Source organism: Diplotaxodon limnothrissa, linkage group LG5, assembly GCF_057381915.1.
Source record: "Diplotaxodon limnothrissa isolate DT_005_m linkage group LG5, D_limnothrissa_male_GT1.1, whole genome shotgun sequence".
Lineage (NCBI taxonomy): Eukaryota > Metazoa > Chordata > Actinopteri > Cichliformes > Cichlidae > Diplotaxodon > Diplotaxodon limnothrissa.
In genome coordinates this window covers 14,868,603-14,881,441 of record NC_140600.1, presented here as the reverse complement: position 1 = coordinate 14,881,441, position 12,839 = coordinate 14,868,603, and the positions used below count along the sequence as shown (strand labels likewise).

The window sequence follows — 12,839 nt, the reverse complement described above, 5'->3', positions numbered from 1 at the left end:
ATTTTATCAGCTAAAGGAAAAAAAAAGTGGTCTGAATGCTTTTGACATAATTATACTAAATAAGGAGAGTTTATTATGGAAAGGAAACAAGTGTATTTTTATATTAAATTAAAAAAAAAAATCAAACAAACACCCTTCCCCCTCCAAAATCCCCCCAAAACAAAACAAAAAACACAAAAACGCACGTATGCTTGCCTTTGCAATTCTAACTGAAAAAACGAATTTGGTTCACGGCGCAGTTCCAGTGGGGATCTCATCTCTGATTGGACGGTTTTTGCCTGAATAATTTATAGACCCGGAAGTGGGGCGGTACTGCTGTTTTGCTGTCGAGTCACCTCTGTCAGGATGGAAGAAAACGAGCAGCTATCATGCTGATTAACGAAGGATGCCGACTGCCGACCACCATAAACCTGGCATAGTTCGAGTACATTCGACGTACAGCTTAATCGTTTTCTGCGACGCTTTGGCAAAATGATGGAAGAAATCGACAGGTTCCAAGTGCCTCCAGTTAACGGAGAGACACAGCCTCTGGTAAGAGACGAAAGACAAATCCCCCCACCCAAAAAACAAAAAACAAATCTCATGCAAATCAGTTTATAATGTAGGCAAAAGGGCAAGTTTTAGTGTCGCCTGTGTGGTTTTATAGTGATAGCCGTGTCATGTAATCTGCCTCTGAGCTAGCCGATAAAAATTTGGAGCTCTGGGACAAGCTGGCTCTGTGGGATGGGTGTAAATCGACCATCTATAGATGGAAAGGAAAGGAACGCGTCTGTTGGTTTCTCTGTACGATAAATATATTAGCATTACATGTAATAACTGATAGATGAACAAGCCGTTACTTTTTTTTCTCAAAGCAATTAAACTGCGCACTTTGCAGAAATCGTGATTCTTTCAAATTCACGTCAGTATGCGCTTGTTTACATCAATAGCTGACACAGCTCACTGTTTTCACATTTCGTCATTTGGTGACGTCTTATTTGGGTCGGGATGGGTGAGTCCAAATGGCGTGAATACCCATACTGCGGACTGAAGTGTGGTAATAGTTGGCTCGAGCAGGCCCAAAGTAAGAGGATAGTCCCTGCATATTTTACCCACTGACAAGTTTCGAGACCTGTCAGAAAAAATTGAAATGGATTTACTTCAGCACCAGCAACTTACGTCATTACCGTTTCCTTCTGCTTATAATGTTTCTCTCTCTCTAGATTTGAAATAAGTCGTGGTCACTATTGACAAATTGAACAACTGGCCTCATTCCCTGCGTTCAGTTTTGCGTTCATTTTTAAGTGCTTTTATATCAACAGTACATCACTGCCAGATATTACTAACACAGAAGCCTTCTTCTTCACATGTGAAACAAAGCAGCCTCAAACAGCTGCCCTTTTTTCTTTTTTTTTTTCTTTTTAAGCGTTTGCCTCAGGGGGTTAGGCAAAAGCAGTGCTCCAAGTCATACTGTTCACATTATACCCGTGCTTTTCCAGCCTTACTACCCCTGAGGAAATCACACAAGAACAGGCTTCCCTCACAAAGTCTCGTTTGCTTTGTGCAGCAGCGATCACCTTGCTGTGTTAAGATCAGATCCGTCTGCACTCGTGTTTGATCCAGAGAGGTTTCCTTGTGAAGCTGAATCAGAGATGGCCCTGCTTAGGCTGTGCATACAGTGGCGTTGGTCAGCACGTGCCCTAAAAGTCTTGAAATCACATTGTGTATTCCTTTTCATCTTTCAACTGTAAAAGGCGATGTGGGTTTAAAAATATTATTTTATAGTTCAGCTCACGATCTCAGCCACTGAGCCACATATGGCCGTGCATTTTAATGCTAATAACTTCATTGTGAATGGGATGCTTGAATGCTCATGGCACCTGCCTCTTTGTCAGGACTCTGTTTCACACAAATAAATCAGATTAATACTCAAGTTTGAGCCGTTTAATTCCTTTTCTATATGATATTTTTTCTTTCAGTGGGAAAAAAAAGCAACTTCCCTGAGAACTTCCCTTTTATGCTCTTCAGCACAAGAACATCTGACAGTGATTACTGTAGGCTACATCTATTTATGGAAGATTTCCCTGCAACGCACTGAGACAGCAATATAGTCATCACTGCCTTGCATAAGGAAAGCATTCAGTTGTTTTAAAGGCCACCTGATGTATCAGTCTTAGCTGCTATTGGCTAGTGGATGGCCGCGATGCATAATCCTAGCAATCGCTTGGTGCTTATGCCGTGTCAGCAACCTTGTGGCACTTCATCATCACAGGTAGAAAAGAGGTTGCAAGCAGGACGACAGAGTGAATGAATGTGTATGCGAATGCACGATGAAGGTCAGGCCGATGGCCCATGTTTTATTGTCATACATATAAATAAATATAATGCCCCAAGTGTCATAGATCATCCTTTAATCTTTCATCAGTAGTTGTCAGCAGTCAATACAGGGTCTTTGGGGAATATCTATGCTCTTAATGCATGTTTTATAAGGTCTAGTTCAATTTAATCTCATCTCATTGCATCTCATTGCCACCTAATATCCTCCACAATGGCTTGATTATCATTTGGGTTTGGAAATGTTAAATTCAATTCTTTGGGCCAACTTTCTACCTAATACAAGGTGTTCTGGGTTGTCATATTCCAGGGCCTGTTTTAACTTGCTTATCGTGGGTACCTGCTACTTGCCGTCTGTAATTGTGCTGTCCTATTTTTTAAGAAGTGGCAGGAATTTCTGTCACAAACAGCTTAATACCGAATCCTATTCATTATTCACTGGCAGGCTCTGCTGAAAATTTTCAAAAGGATTTATTTGACAGGCGGTGTGACCGTACAACATCACAGCATCTTTCTGTAGTGGAAGGAAAGCACGAAGAAGCAAAGTAAAAATCCGGTGGGTAAGCCTGAGGTTCTAAGGGACGGGCCTGTCACAGAACAGAAGATATTTGTGCTTGTTATGGTGGGAATACCTCATCTGTGTGCTGTGATTTCACAACCTCCTTTAATGTGTGTATCGTATCCACTATTGCAGTTTTCATGATTTTTTGTTTTTTGTTTTAATGGTTGCGCTGCTGAAAATGCACACACAAACTACTCTGTTTTACAGTTGTTTGGAATTTGGATCTAACATACATTGCGGGTGGCTCCATAGCACATTGGGCTGCACTTGTTTCACATTTGTCTAATATGTGAAAGATCCCTGGTTTGATCCTGGGAGGAGACACAAATCCCCTTTGGAGTTGTGTCAGGAAGGGCATCCAGTGTAAAAACTCCTCAATCAAACATGCAGAGCTACCTGCTATGGGTCACTTGTTGAAAATAGCTTTTTATCTTTCAGCTTATCTTTTTCTTGAGGTCATAATTGTAACTTGTCAGAGGACAGAGCTGCTGTTTGTCTTTCTGTAGATGCTCTATTGAAAGTGCACTGGCATGCTACATCCCAGTGAGGTTTGCCAGCTGCACTGCTCAGGAAAAGACAGCAATCCAGAGAGTCGTCAACACAGCACAGAAGATCATCGACTTTGCTCTACTGTCCTTGGAGCTCTACATGTCCAACTGGCACAGAGTGCATAATATATAAATAAAATGCAGACGTGTTTACTGTAAATGCAAAACTGTTGGCTGTATATAATTTGTAGATGAATACTGTGCTCCTTAAATGAGGCACAATAGGTTTATCTTATCTAATGTTACATAATTGCCAGCACTGTCTGCTTACTCAGCTTTTTTCACCCATAAACAGACTGATATGTAACTGCAAAGCATCTCTTTTATTATTCAGCAATTCTAAAAATATTAACCCATTACATTTTGGTGCGGTTCTGGTTTGCATTCTTTACAATTGCAAAACGCAGCATCATGTCCTCTCCGAGAGGAACAGTAATCTATTTACTGTCTCTGCTAAATGATTACAGATCAGCTCTATTTGTCTTTTAGAATTGACCTGAACTGGTATAGTACTGTAAGTGTTTTAGCCATCCACCACTACTTATTCATTTTAAATTGTCATAGCATATTCAGACAGGGAGCATACGCTATTTCAGATACACCACTGGTATGAATTTTTTAACTTAAAGTGTCAAATTTCAGCTCCAGATATTTATTTGCTTAAAGCCTTTTTTAAATATAGCACCCGTTTCTCTGGAGAGTATTCAAAGTTATCGAAAGCCAAATGCCCGGTAGCCTTCGTTCATGTGGCCCACTGAGTCCCACACAGCGCAACAAGGGGAGGCCTGTGGGATCAACATAATGTGCAGCTCTGTGAGGAGAGGAGGCCAAGTGCGGCCTACCTCCCCTCTCTCAATCTGGCGAAAGCGTGGCTTCAACAGCAACCCCCTCTGTTCTCCCACAGCCAACTCCCCATGCAATCACCACTTGCTCACACATGAAAGAGAGAGCTGCTAACATAGGCCGAACACTCAAGCCTATTGATGCTGCAATCCAAGCAGCGATAGAAGGCTGCAGGAAACTTTCCAGGGTGCTTTACCCGAGTAGGTTCTAAAGCAGGCTGATTTGCCAGCTTTGTTGGTTAGTAATAAATCAGACAATCACTCTCGTCTGAGTGAGTTGACTGGACTTTGTTCAGTCTCACATACCTCTACAGTAAAGAGTTAAATGCCAGTCATAAATAAAGAAACACAACCTAACACATCTTTCTTTTTCTCTAGGACCCCGCAGCATCTTCCACCTCAGAGGCAGAGCCTGACACTAAGGGAGAAAGTGTGGCCATGAACTACAAGCCCTCGCCGCTGCAGGTCCAAATAGGTATTGTAGTCAACACACCGCAAATCAATGCATGACATGTCTTCATGTTTATCATTTAGAAATCAATTACCTTTGCTGTGGGATACCACAGTATGCAGGTTTGCTTTGCTGTGTCATCCAAAGTCAACATGAGGCCGTAAACATCAAGCACCATGTGATATTTCTTATCTATACTGGATGTCAATGAAATTATTTTCCTTATTATTTTCAGTCTTTCTTACTGTCTAATAACTTCAGAGACCAGCTGTCTAACGGATGCTGTGTGTGTTGCCACTTCTTCTTGTTGACCTTGATGTTTTTTTCTTTTTTTGTGGCTAAACAACCAATCAAAACTTGGCTGATATGGGACAGTCCTAATAGATGCCATATTAAAATGACCTTGCACCGCACAGTAGCCTTGGTTCGCTACACTGTGGCATACTGTATTATATAGGCTGCATTTGGATAAAGCAATTTTGACATGAAAACAGGAAACTCGATTTAAAAAAAAAAAAAAAACAGTCAAGGAACAATGCCAGTGTTTTTAGCTTAATTGGTGCATTTACTGATGACCTCGCATCCTGTGGTTGCCCAGAGAAACAGAGGGACCTTGCCAGGAAGGGATCGGTGAAGAATGGCACCGTGGGAAGTCCTGTCAATCAACAACCCAAGAAGAATGCCAGGACAAGGTAGCGGCTTCCACTGCCTGTTTGTTTCTCTGTTATTCTGACCCGCTCAGCCACAAATGTTACACTTTGCGCTCATTAGCATTTTTTTCTATCTTCAGTTCCCCATTCAGGTCTGAAGCTCAAAGCTCCTGAAATGCAAAACATGAGGACTGTGCGTCCTCTGAAAAGGCTTTATTTGCTGCAGGGCTGCTTTGGATGCCATCAGACTCCTTAATGCTATAGCAGAATGCAATTGGGCTTTTTAGCAAAGGCAAATTTGGTGGTTTGTGAGTGGGAAGGCTGATACAAGTGTTAAAACATTGTGAGTGAAACAAGTGCAACCCGCAGTATTACTGTTGCATCTGTTTAATCCCACTCCCTGGTGGATTAGTGGAACTATAAGAAAGGCTACCCACTGATCTTAACCCACATTCTCTCAGGCAGAAAGATAATCTGGCACTGCCTGCAGTTGGAAAGCTACAGATTAGCCTCTTTTTAGGGGGAAATGAATGGAATGGATGGTGGATGGATGGCATACATATCACAAATATCAAATGCTGTTATTTGATTCTATGACTTTTACATTTGCAGGTATTGCAGGTAATGTTGTGTTAGATTTCTTCACAAATGTGAAGGACATGTGCTGATTGCTTTTTTAAGTTTACTTCTAATATAGAAGTGTGCTCTTCTCCATTCTCTTTTGAAGGCTGGTGGTGCCAAACAAAGGCTACTCCTCCTTAGACCAGAGCCCAGATGAGAAGCCTCTGGTAGCGCTGGACACAGACAGGTAGGTACCGTACATGTTGTCACGTCGACTTAATTAAAATCATTTTTTTTTACAGACAGATTTTTAGGAAGAGTGCAGATGAGCTAAAAATACAACTGCCTTGTAGAACTTGTATTTTTTGTAGGCCTTTCTCTGTCACGTCGGCATATTAATCCAAAGAGTAACTTGAGAGAGTCCCTAACAGCCGGTATCCTAAAAAGGGGCAAAGCCTCTCCCAGGGCTCCGGATTAGAGGATAGCGGGGTGAGGATTTGGACAGGCAAAAGCAGCTCAAAGAGAGCGCTCACATCCACCCTGTGCCAGCAGGACAGTATTTGACACAGATGAGTCCCACCCTTCGCACCCCCTTGTGTTGCTACATGTGGCAAACCCGCTCTTGTAAAACGAGCTCTCTGATAGCCAACAAAGCTTACATCATGTATTGCATCATATACTCTGTCTGACAAGCTTTCTCTGACTCATAGCCTCGCGGGATGCCCATTTGTTCATTGTTCACATTTTAGATTCATGTACACGTCCTTCACTCAATGTCTCCCCGTTTTACTCTCTCTATATCTCTATATCATCTTTCTCTACGAAGGCAACAGGACAAAAATAGACAAAACCTTTGTCTGAATACATTTTGAGCTTAAATATGATACAGAAATGAAAGAAAATTTCATTTACTATTTTTAATTACATATTTTTTCATTGCCACATACATGATACAGTCATTTTTCCTAAAAGTCTCTCAGCCAAATGCCTCACAGTCGTTCTGCTGTTGTTTGTCCAGCATCACTCAACACTTTAACACAACCTAATGCAGGCTATAATATTCTGTTATTTCTTATCTCCGTCATTTGATAAATTTCATGTTAGTCACGGACCACTTACCAAAGATGTTGTATCACATTCTAATTAACACTTTTAGTTCCTTTTTCTCACTACAGCCCTGATCAAACACACATTTTTAATAGTTTCTGGTCCTCTAAAGCCTCCACTGACTCTGCTAAATATAGAGTAGTTATGGAGGCGTTGGTTATGCTAATGATCAGATCTCATGAGCGCATATCTCATCGTGCATGAGTGACATTCATCAGGCTGTAATAAGCGATTTACGACAGCTTTGTCTTAACTAAGAGTGTTTAACATGAAACTGCGGTAGGAAAAAATGTTTCTGTGAGGTCCAGTAGTTTGGAAATTTCACCACTTTGTGTTTCCCTTCAAAGGTTACATTCAGATTTTCTTTGAAAGATGAATATAACACCTTTAATTAATATAATCCCTTTTCAAAGAGAAGTGCTGCTCAGGTAGTGTAAACTGCATGCATTATGCTGGATAATAGCTTCTGAGTTTCTAGTGGAACTGTGGAGGTTTGCAAGTCTTAAAATTTAAATATCTTTATCTGGAGAATAAATAACCCCAATAGAGGCTGTAAATGTGATACGGGCAGTCATGAATCAGTAGACTGAGTTTTGTTTTGTTACTGCAACTGCTGCGACCGGCTTCAATTCCCACTATTTCATTATCACTACAACTTACTGTTTCATCGACGCCCCCCCACCCCATTTTTAATGTCTAACCACTGATGTCGTGTCTTGCAGTGACGATGACTTTGACATGTCCAGATACTCCTCATCAGGATATTCCTCAGCCGAGGTGAGATGTCTGAGGGACCAGGTATTTATACACATATTATATTGTTTCACAGCATCGTGTGGTGAAATCACGAAAACCGCCATGTGATCACACACTTCCTTTGTCACACCAGATGTCTGTGCGTATGTGCGTCCATTCAAGTGTACACTGGCGTCTTCGATCTTTCACTCACACTCACCTGTAATGACTTCTCCATAATTGTCATCCGGATAGATTTGTTCCTTTTCATTTCTTCCACTTAGAGTAGAATAAATATATAAATTATTTATATTTTTGGGGTTCTTGACTCAAGCCATTACATTAGTAAGTTCTCTGTACTCTGCTATATTTCTGCTTTGTGTGTCTTTTTATTAATTTAGACTACAAAGATTTATTTTCTCTCTATTGATCTATGCTATATATTTCTAGAATCAGCATAGAAAGTTGATGCCTGATACTTGTTTCTTCGGGTTTCACAGCAGATCAACCAGGACCTGAACATCCAGCTCCTGAAGGACGGTTACCGACTTGATGAGATTCCTGATGATGAGGATCTGGATCTGATCCCTCCTAAAGCAGTCAACCCCACTTGTATGTGCTGCCAGGCTGCTCCCTCCACAGCCTGTCAAATCCAGTAGCACTAACCCCACCTACACAGTCTCCTCCATGCCACCTGTACTGAGGCCAACAACTGACCAGAGTGGCAACAGAGGAAGAAAAATTAAAGGCTGGCAAAGGCACAAAGGGAAAAAAACAACAACCAAGGGTTTATAAATGCGAAAATTGAATATGTACAGTATCTGTGCATGTTCCTCCTATGGTAGGATCTGTGCATCTTACTTCTGCATTGTTGGTTCAAAAGGGACTCGACTGATGGCAGAAACATTACCTCTAAGAGAAACACACGACTTTGTTTGAACTTCCATCTCATGCTTGTGGATTTTCTGGCTTAAACAGACCGCGATGGTGCAACGCTGGTGAAGAAAAAAAACTGTAAAATGACAGGAGCTCAACCAAATACGTGTGATGGTGACAGGTTGTTATTACCGCGTCATCTACCCATCCAAGCAGATGACTTCTTCTACTGATGTACACAAAGGACAAGAAGAGATCGGAAGCTTTGTAGTGGCCATTGTTTTTCTTTTTCTTTTCTTTCAGCCAGTCTGCTTTGTCTTCCTGTGTATATATGTGTCAAACATGATGTGTGCGATTAAGCCCAGGAACACCGTGCTAAATCATCCAGCTGCCGATAAAACACTAATGCTATAATAAAGTAGTAATCCAGATTCCTTTCTTTTTATTTATTTTTTCTTTTACATGTTTATCTTTAACACAAAGATTGTACTGGGCCGTTGTTTTATATTTAGTTTAAAAAAAAAAAAGAAGCAGAAAAATGCATGTTGCCTGTTAACACTGTGCCCAGATGACCAGCCTGTGCAGATAATTTATCTGTTTTTATTGAGCCCTTAGCACATCCTTGTGCTGAGGAGACATTAATGTGCTTTCAGAAACATAGTTAATCTCATTTAGGTTCACATACTGTAATATCAGTAAATCTAGTGAAACCATATAGTGTCAGCTCAGCGAGTAAATGTGTACTTAAAGTGTGTTTGTCTGCATTAGCCTCCCTAGGTGACGGTTCACATAAACTTAGGAAAGTAGTAGAAAGAAAAGGGGTGGGAAATGGGAAATACATTGGTAGGGATGTAGTGTTGGTCACACATACAGGGTTCTGAAGCATGTTGAAGTGATCTCATAATGCTTGGATGCTGATTTTCTTTTTTTAATCTTATATTTTCCCGTCATTCTTCTTCTTTTTTTAGATAGGAACATTAACATGCCATCCCTTTTCATTTTTACGTTTTTTTTGTAAGGTATGAAACGAGTGCATATTACTTGAGTAACAATAGAACTCATTGATGTGGGGACAGGATCTGTAAGTGTAGCATATGTTGACAGTGCTTTATGCCATTCACTATTTTCAGGTTCTATAGAAACTGTTTATTTGTGGGGCGATCGTGGCTCAAAGAGTTGGCAGTTCGTCATGTAACCGGAAGGTTGCCGGTTCGAGCCCCGGCTCGGACAGTCTCGGTCGTTGTGTCCTTGGGGAAGACACTTCACCTACCGCCTGCTGGTGATGGCCAGAGGGACCGATGGCGCGATATGGCAGCCTCGCCTCTGTCAGTCTGCCCCAGGGCAGCTGTGGCTACAACTGTAGCTTGCCTCCACCAGTGTATGAATGTGAGAGTGAATGAATAGTAGAATTGTACAGCGCTTTGAGGGCCCTGAAAAGTGCTATATAAATGCAATCCATTATTATTATTTGTTGTTTAAATGTACTGAAAGAGCATTCTTTGTTTTCCTTCTTTCTTTTTAATGATTTTATTACTCTGAGATTGGCAGAACTCTGCAGACAACATTTATTTTTTGGTTGATGGTAAAAGTCACTTGAACGTGAATCGACTCCAAAAGAAATGATCATGTAAGGTCGCGCCAGCTGCTTCAGAAAAATTCAAGTAATGAGCTTTTAGAAGTGTACCACTGTTCATGATCATGAAGCATTCAGAGACACCATCTCTTTAAAATAATTTCAAAATCGATGAGCTCTACAGCTTGAATGAAACGTAGCTGATAACGTACATGTGAGTCTGTGTGCACTTTACATTCAATTGCAGTGTATAGTAACAAGAAGTACTGACGAATATTCAAGGAGTTACAAATACTGCGCATCTACGGTGCAGAGCCTCATTTTGAGTCTCTTGTTAGATGTGCGGCTGTGTTTCTGGGGGTTCTGTCAAAGCTGATAATGTGTTGATTTCTTTTATGTTTTTCTGTTATGATAATGAAAGACTACAAAAAGCACCAGTAACAATCAAGATCTAAAAGATTGATGCGATTGGAGATACAGTGTGTAATGTTTACCTCCTAAAGGACTCTTGCTTTGTGATCTTGCTTTTGCTTTTTGTTGTTTACGTTTAAGTTTGTAGTGGTGGTCATCAAGAGATGAACCTTTGCACTGTACTATATATAAGGAAGTAGTACCGTATTTATAGCATAAAACAACTAAAAGTTGATTGGATAGAGATAACTAAAAAACTATTTATCTGAATTAACAATTCAGAAAATATTGCTTATTTCCCTTTTATCCCTGATAGAACCTCAGTGTTCCTGCAGCATTTGATTTAGAAAAGTGCACACTAAAAATAGTTTACATTTTGCAAAAAGGTGCCATGTGTTTAGACAATAAAATCATGTGCAAAAAGTAGAAAAGTCCATCAACAGCACAGTAGGTAATTTAAAATGTCACCAGTGTAGCTAGTAGGTGGATGCACAGTTAGCATATATGATGAGGAAGTGATTGCGTGTGACTGTGGAGCTGTATTTTTTTTTCCACCATTAACATCATCCTAATGGATTTTCACACAAGTCATCACAATTATCTTCTACCGATTGCAATACTTGTGGCTGATGTATAAATTAAGGTGTAGCTGACTTCTTCACTGACTTGAGTTTAGGGTAATTTCTTGTAATTGATGCTATTTATTTGCAGTTGTGTGTTTTTTGTTTACTTTCACATGTGGGAAATAATTCATACACAGACTGAAGCTTTTTATTTGTTGTTATGATGATTGTGAACAGGTTCCATTTAGATTTTAATAGTGTTAAAGTTCTGTGTATAGTACAACATATCAAAAATAAAAATAAAAATAAATATTAGATATCTCAACTTTGATGGTGCCGTGTGACTCTGTAATATCCAGTTATATTCTTTAACTTCTTTAGACTCTGGTAGTTTTCCCTGCAGGAGATGAAACAAACAGCTACTGGCTGGAAGAGTTTCCTTGCCTTCCCTGCAGAGACTCTGCTGGTAATGGGTGATTGCCTACTGAAGTATATGACATTACGTCCAAGGTGGGCAAGGTGGGGAGGGAGGGAGGGAACAATAGATTGATGGAGTAGTGAGTGCAGGGGGTTGGGCATTTGTGATTAGCTTTGAGTTGATCCCTCTGGAGCAGATGGTGAATGGTGGCTTACCTAGATGCCTTGAATCCCAGGAGTTAACGGTAGCATGTGTCCATGTGGAAGGAGTAACACCGAAGTTGAGGAAGGAAGAAAGAAAGCCTCATGAGAAAAGACTTCAGGAAGACAGGTAAGGAACATTTTCTGTTAGTGACTGACTTTGTGTTCGGAAATGTCACTGTGAACAGAGAAGGGCTCCTTATCGAAGGAATTCCTGGTTAAGATTCATATACTGGTTAGTAGGTGATGATGAATACCTCATTTTCATCCATCTAGAAACTTGTATGGTATTTGTAAAACCTGTGGTGAATAGGGTGATTACTGTCCCCTTATCTGTTCTGCCTTACACTGCTGGCCCTATCAAAGACTTTATTTAAACACAAAATATTATAATAGATATAATGTGCAAATGTCTTGAGTCACCCCTCATTTCTTTATATCTAACATGTGGAAACATAAATGGAAATACGGTTTAAAAGGCAAAAACAGTTTATACAATTCTAACCAGCTTGAAAGTTAATATTTGGTATGACCACCTTTATTCTTCAATACAGCCTGAATTCTCTTCTTCAGGCTTCTTCTTTGAGTTATCTTCAGGAATAGTTCTCCAGGCCTAGAAGTGCAATCAAAGCTCTTTTTGGATGTTGTTAATATTGAGGTCAAAGCTCTGGGGAAACCAATCCATGATTAATAGTGAGCCATTTTGTGTTTTTCTTTCCAGGTATGCTTTTACTGCATTGGGAGTATGTTTGGGATCATTCTCATAATGCTTTTCAAATGGTATTGCATGGTGGATCAAAATCTGATGACACTTTTCGGCACTGATAATTCCATCAGTTTTGACAAGAGCCCGAAAGCATGACAGAGCCTCCACCATTTAAGCTGTAGGCTTGTTGTACCTCTTACAGGTAGAAATCTGTACATATTAATGATGATTTGAACCAAAAATTTACAATTGCCACTGATTTTGCTCACAGTTCTTGTATAATTTGGCACACCTCAGCCTTTTCTCCCCATCCCTGGATTCTA

At 40.3% G+C, this 12,839-nt stretch overlaps 1 protein-coding gene across 1 annotated transcript; it reads left to right on the top strand.

The window, feature by feature from the left end:
• The first annotated feature begins 338 nt into the window (after nt 1–338).
• fam219aa (family with sequence similarity 219 member Aa) lies at nt 339–10,820 on the top strand. Its single transcript, XM_085353911.1, has 6 exons — nt 339–531; nt 4,644–4,740; nt 5,315–5,408; nt 6,094–6,174; nt 7,757–7,811; nt 8,270–10,820. Exons 1-6 carry the CDS (start codon nt 472–474, stop codon nt 8,426–8,428), a joined length of 546 nt encoding a protein of 181 aa, XP_085210037.1. The 5' UTR covers nt 339–471; the 3' UTR covers nt 8,429–10,820.
• The last annotated feature ends 2,019 nt before the right edge of the window (nt 10,821–12,839 follow it).

Excerpts from the sequence above, each read along its gene's own strand:
- fam219aa (XM_085353911.1), top strand. The coding sequence starts at position 472 with ATGATGGAAGAAATCGACAGGTTCCAAGTGCCTCCAGTTAACGGAGAG. Across the intron at positions 5,409-6,093 it reads AAGAAGAATGCCAGGACAAG|GCTGGTGGTGCCAAACAAAG; the intron begins GTAGCGGCTTCC and ends TCTCTTTTGAAG. Across the intron at positions 6,175-7,756 it reads GTAGCGCTGGACACAGACAG|TGACGATGACTTTGACATGT; the intron begins GTAGGTACCGTA and ends CGTGTCTTGCAG.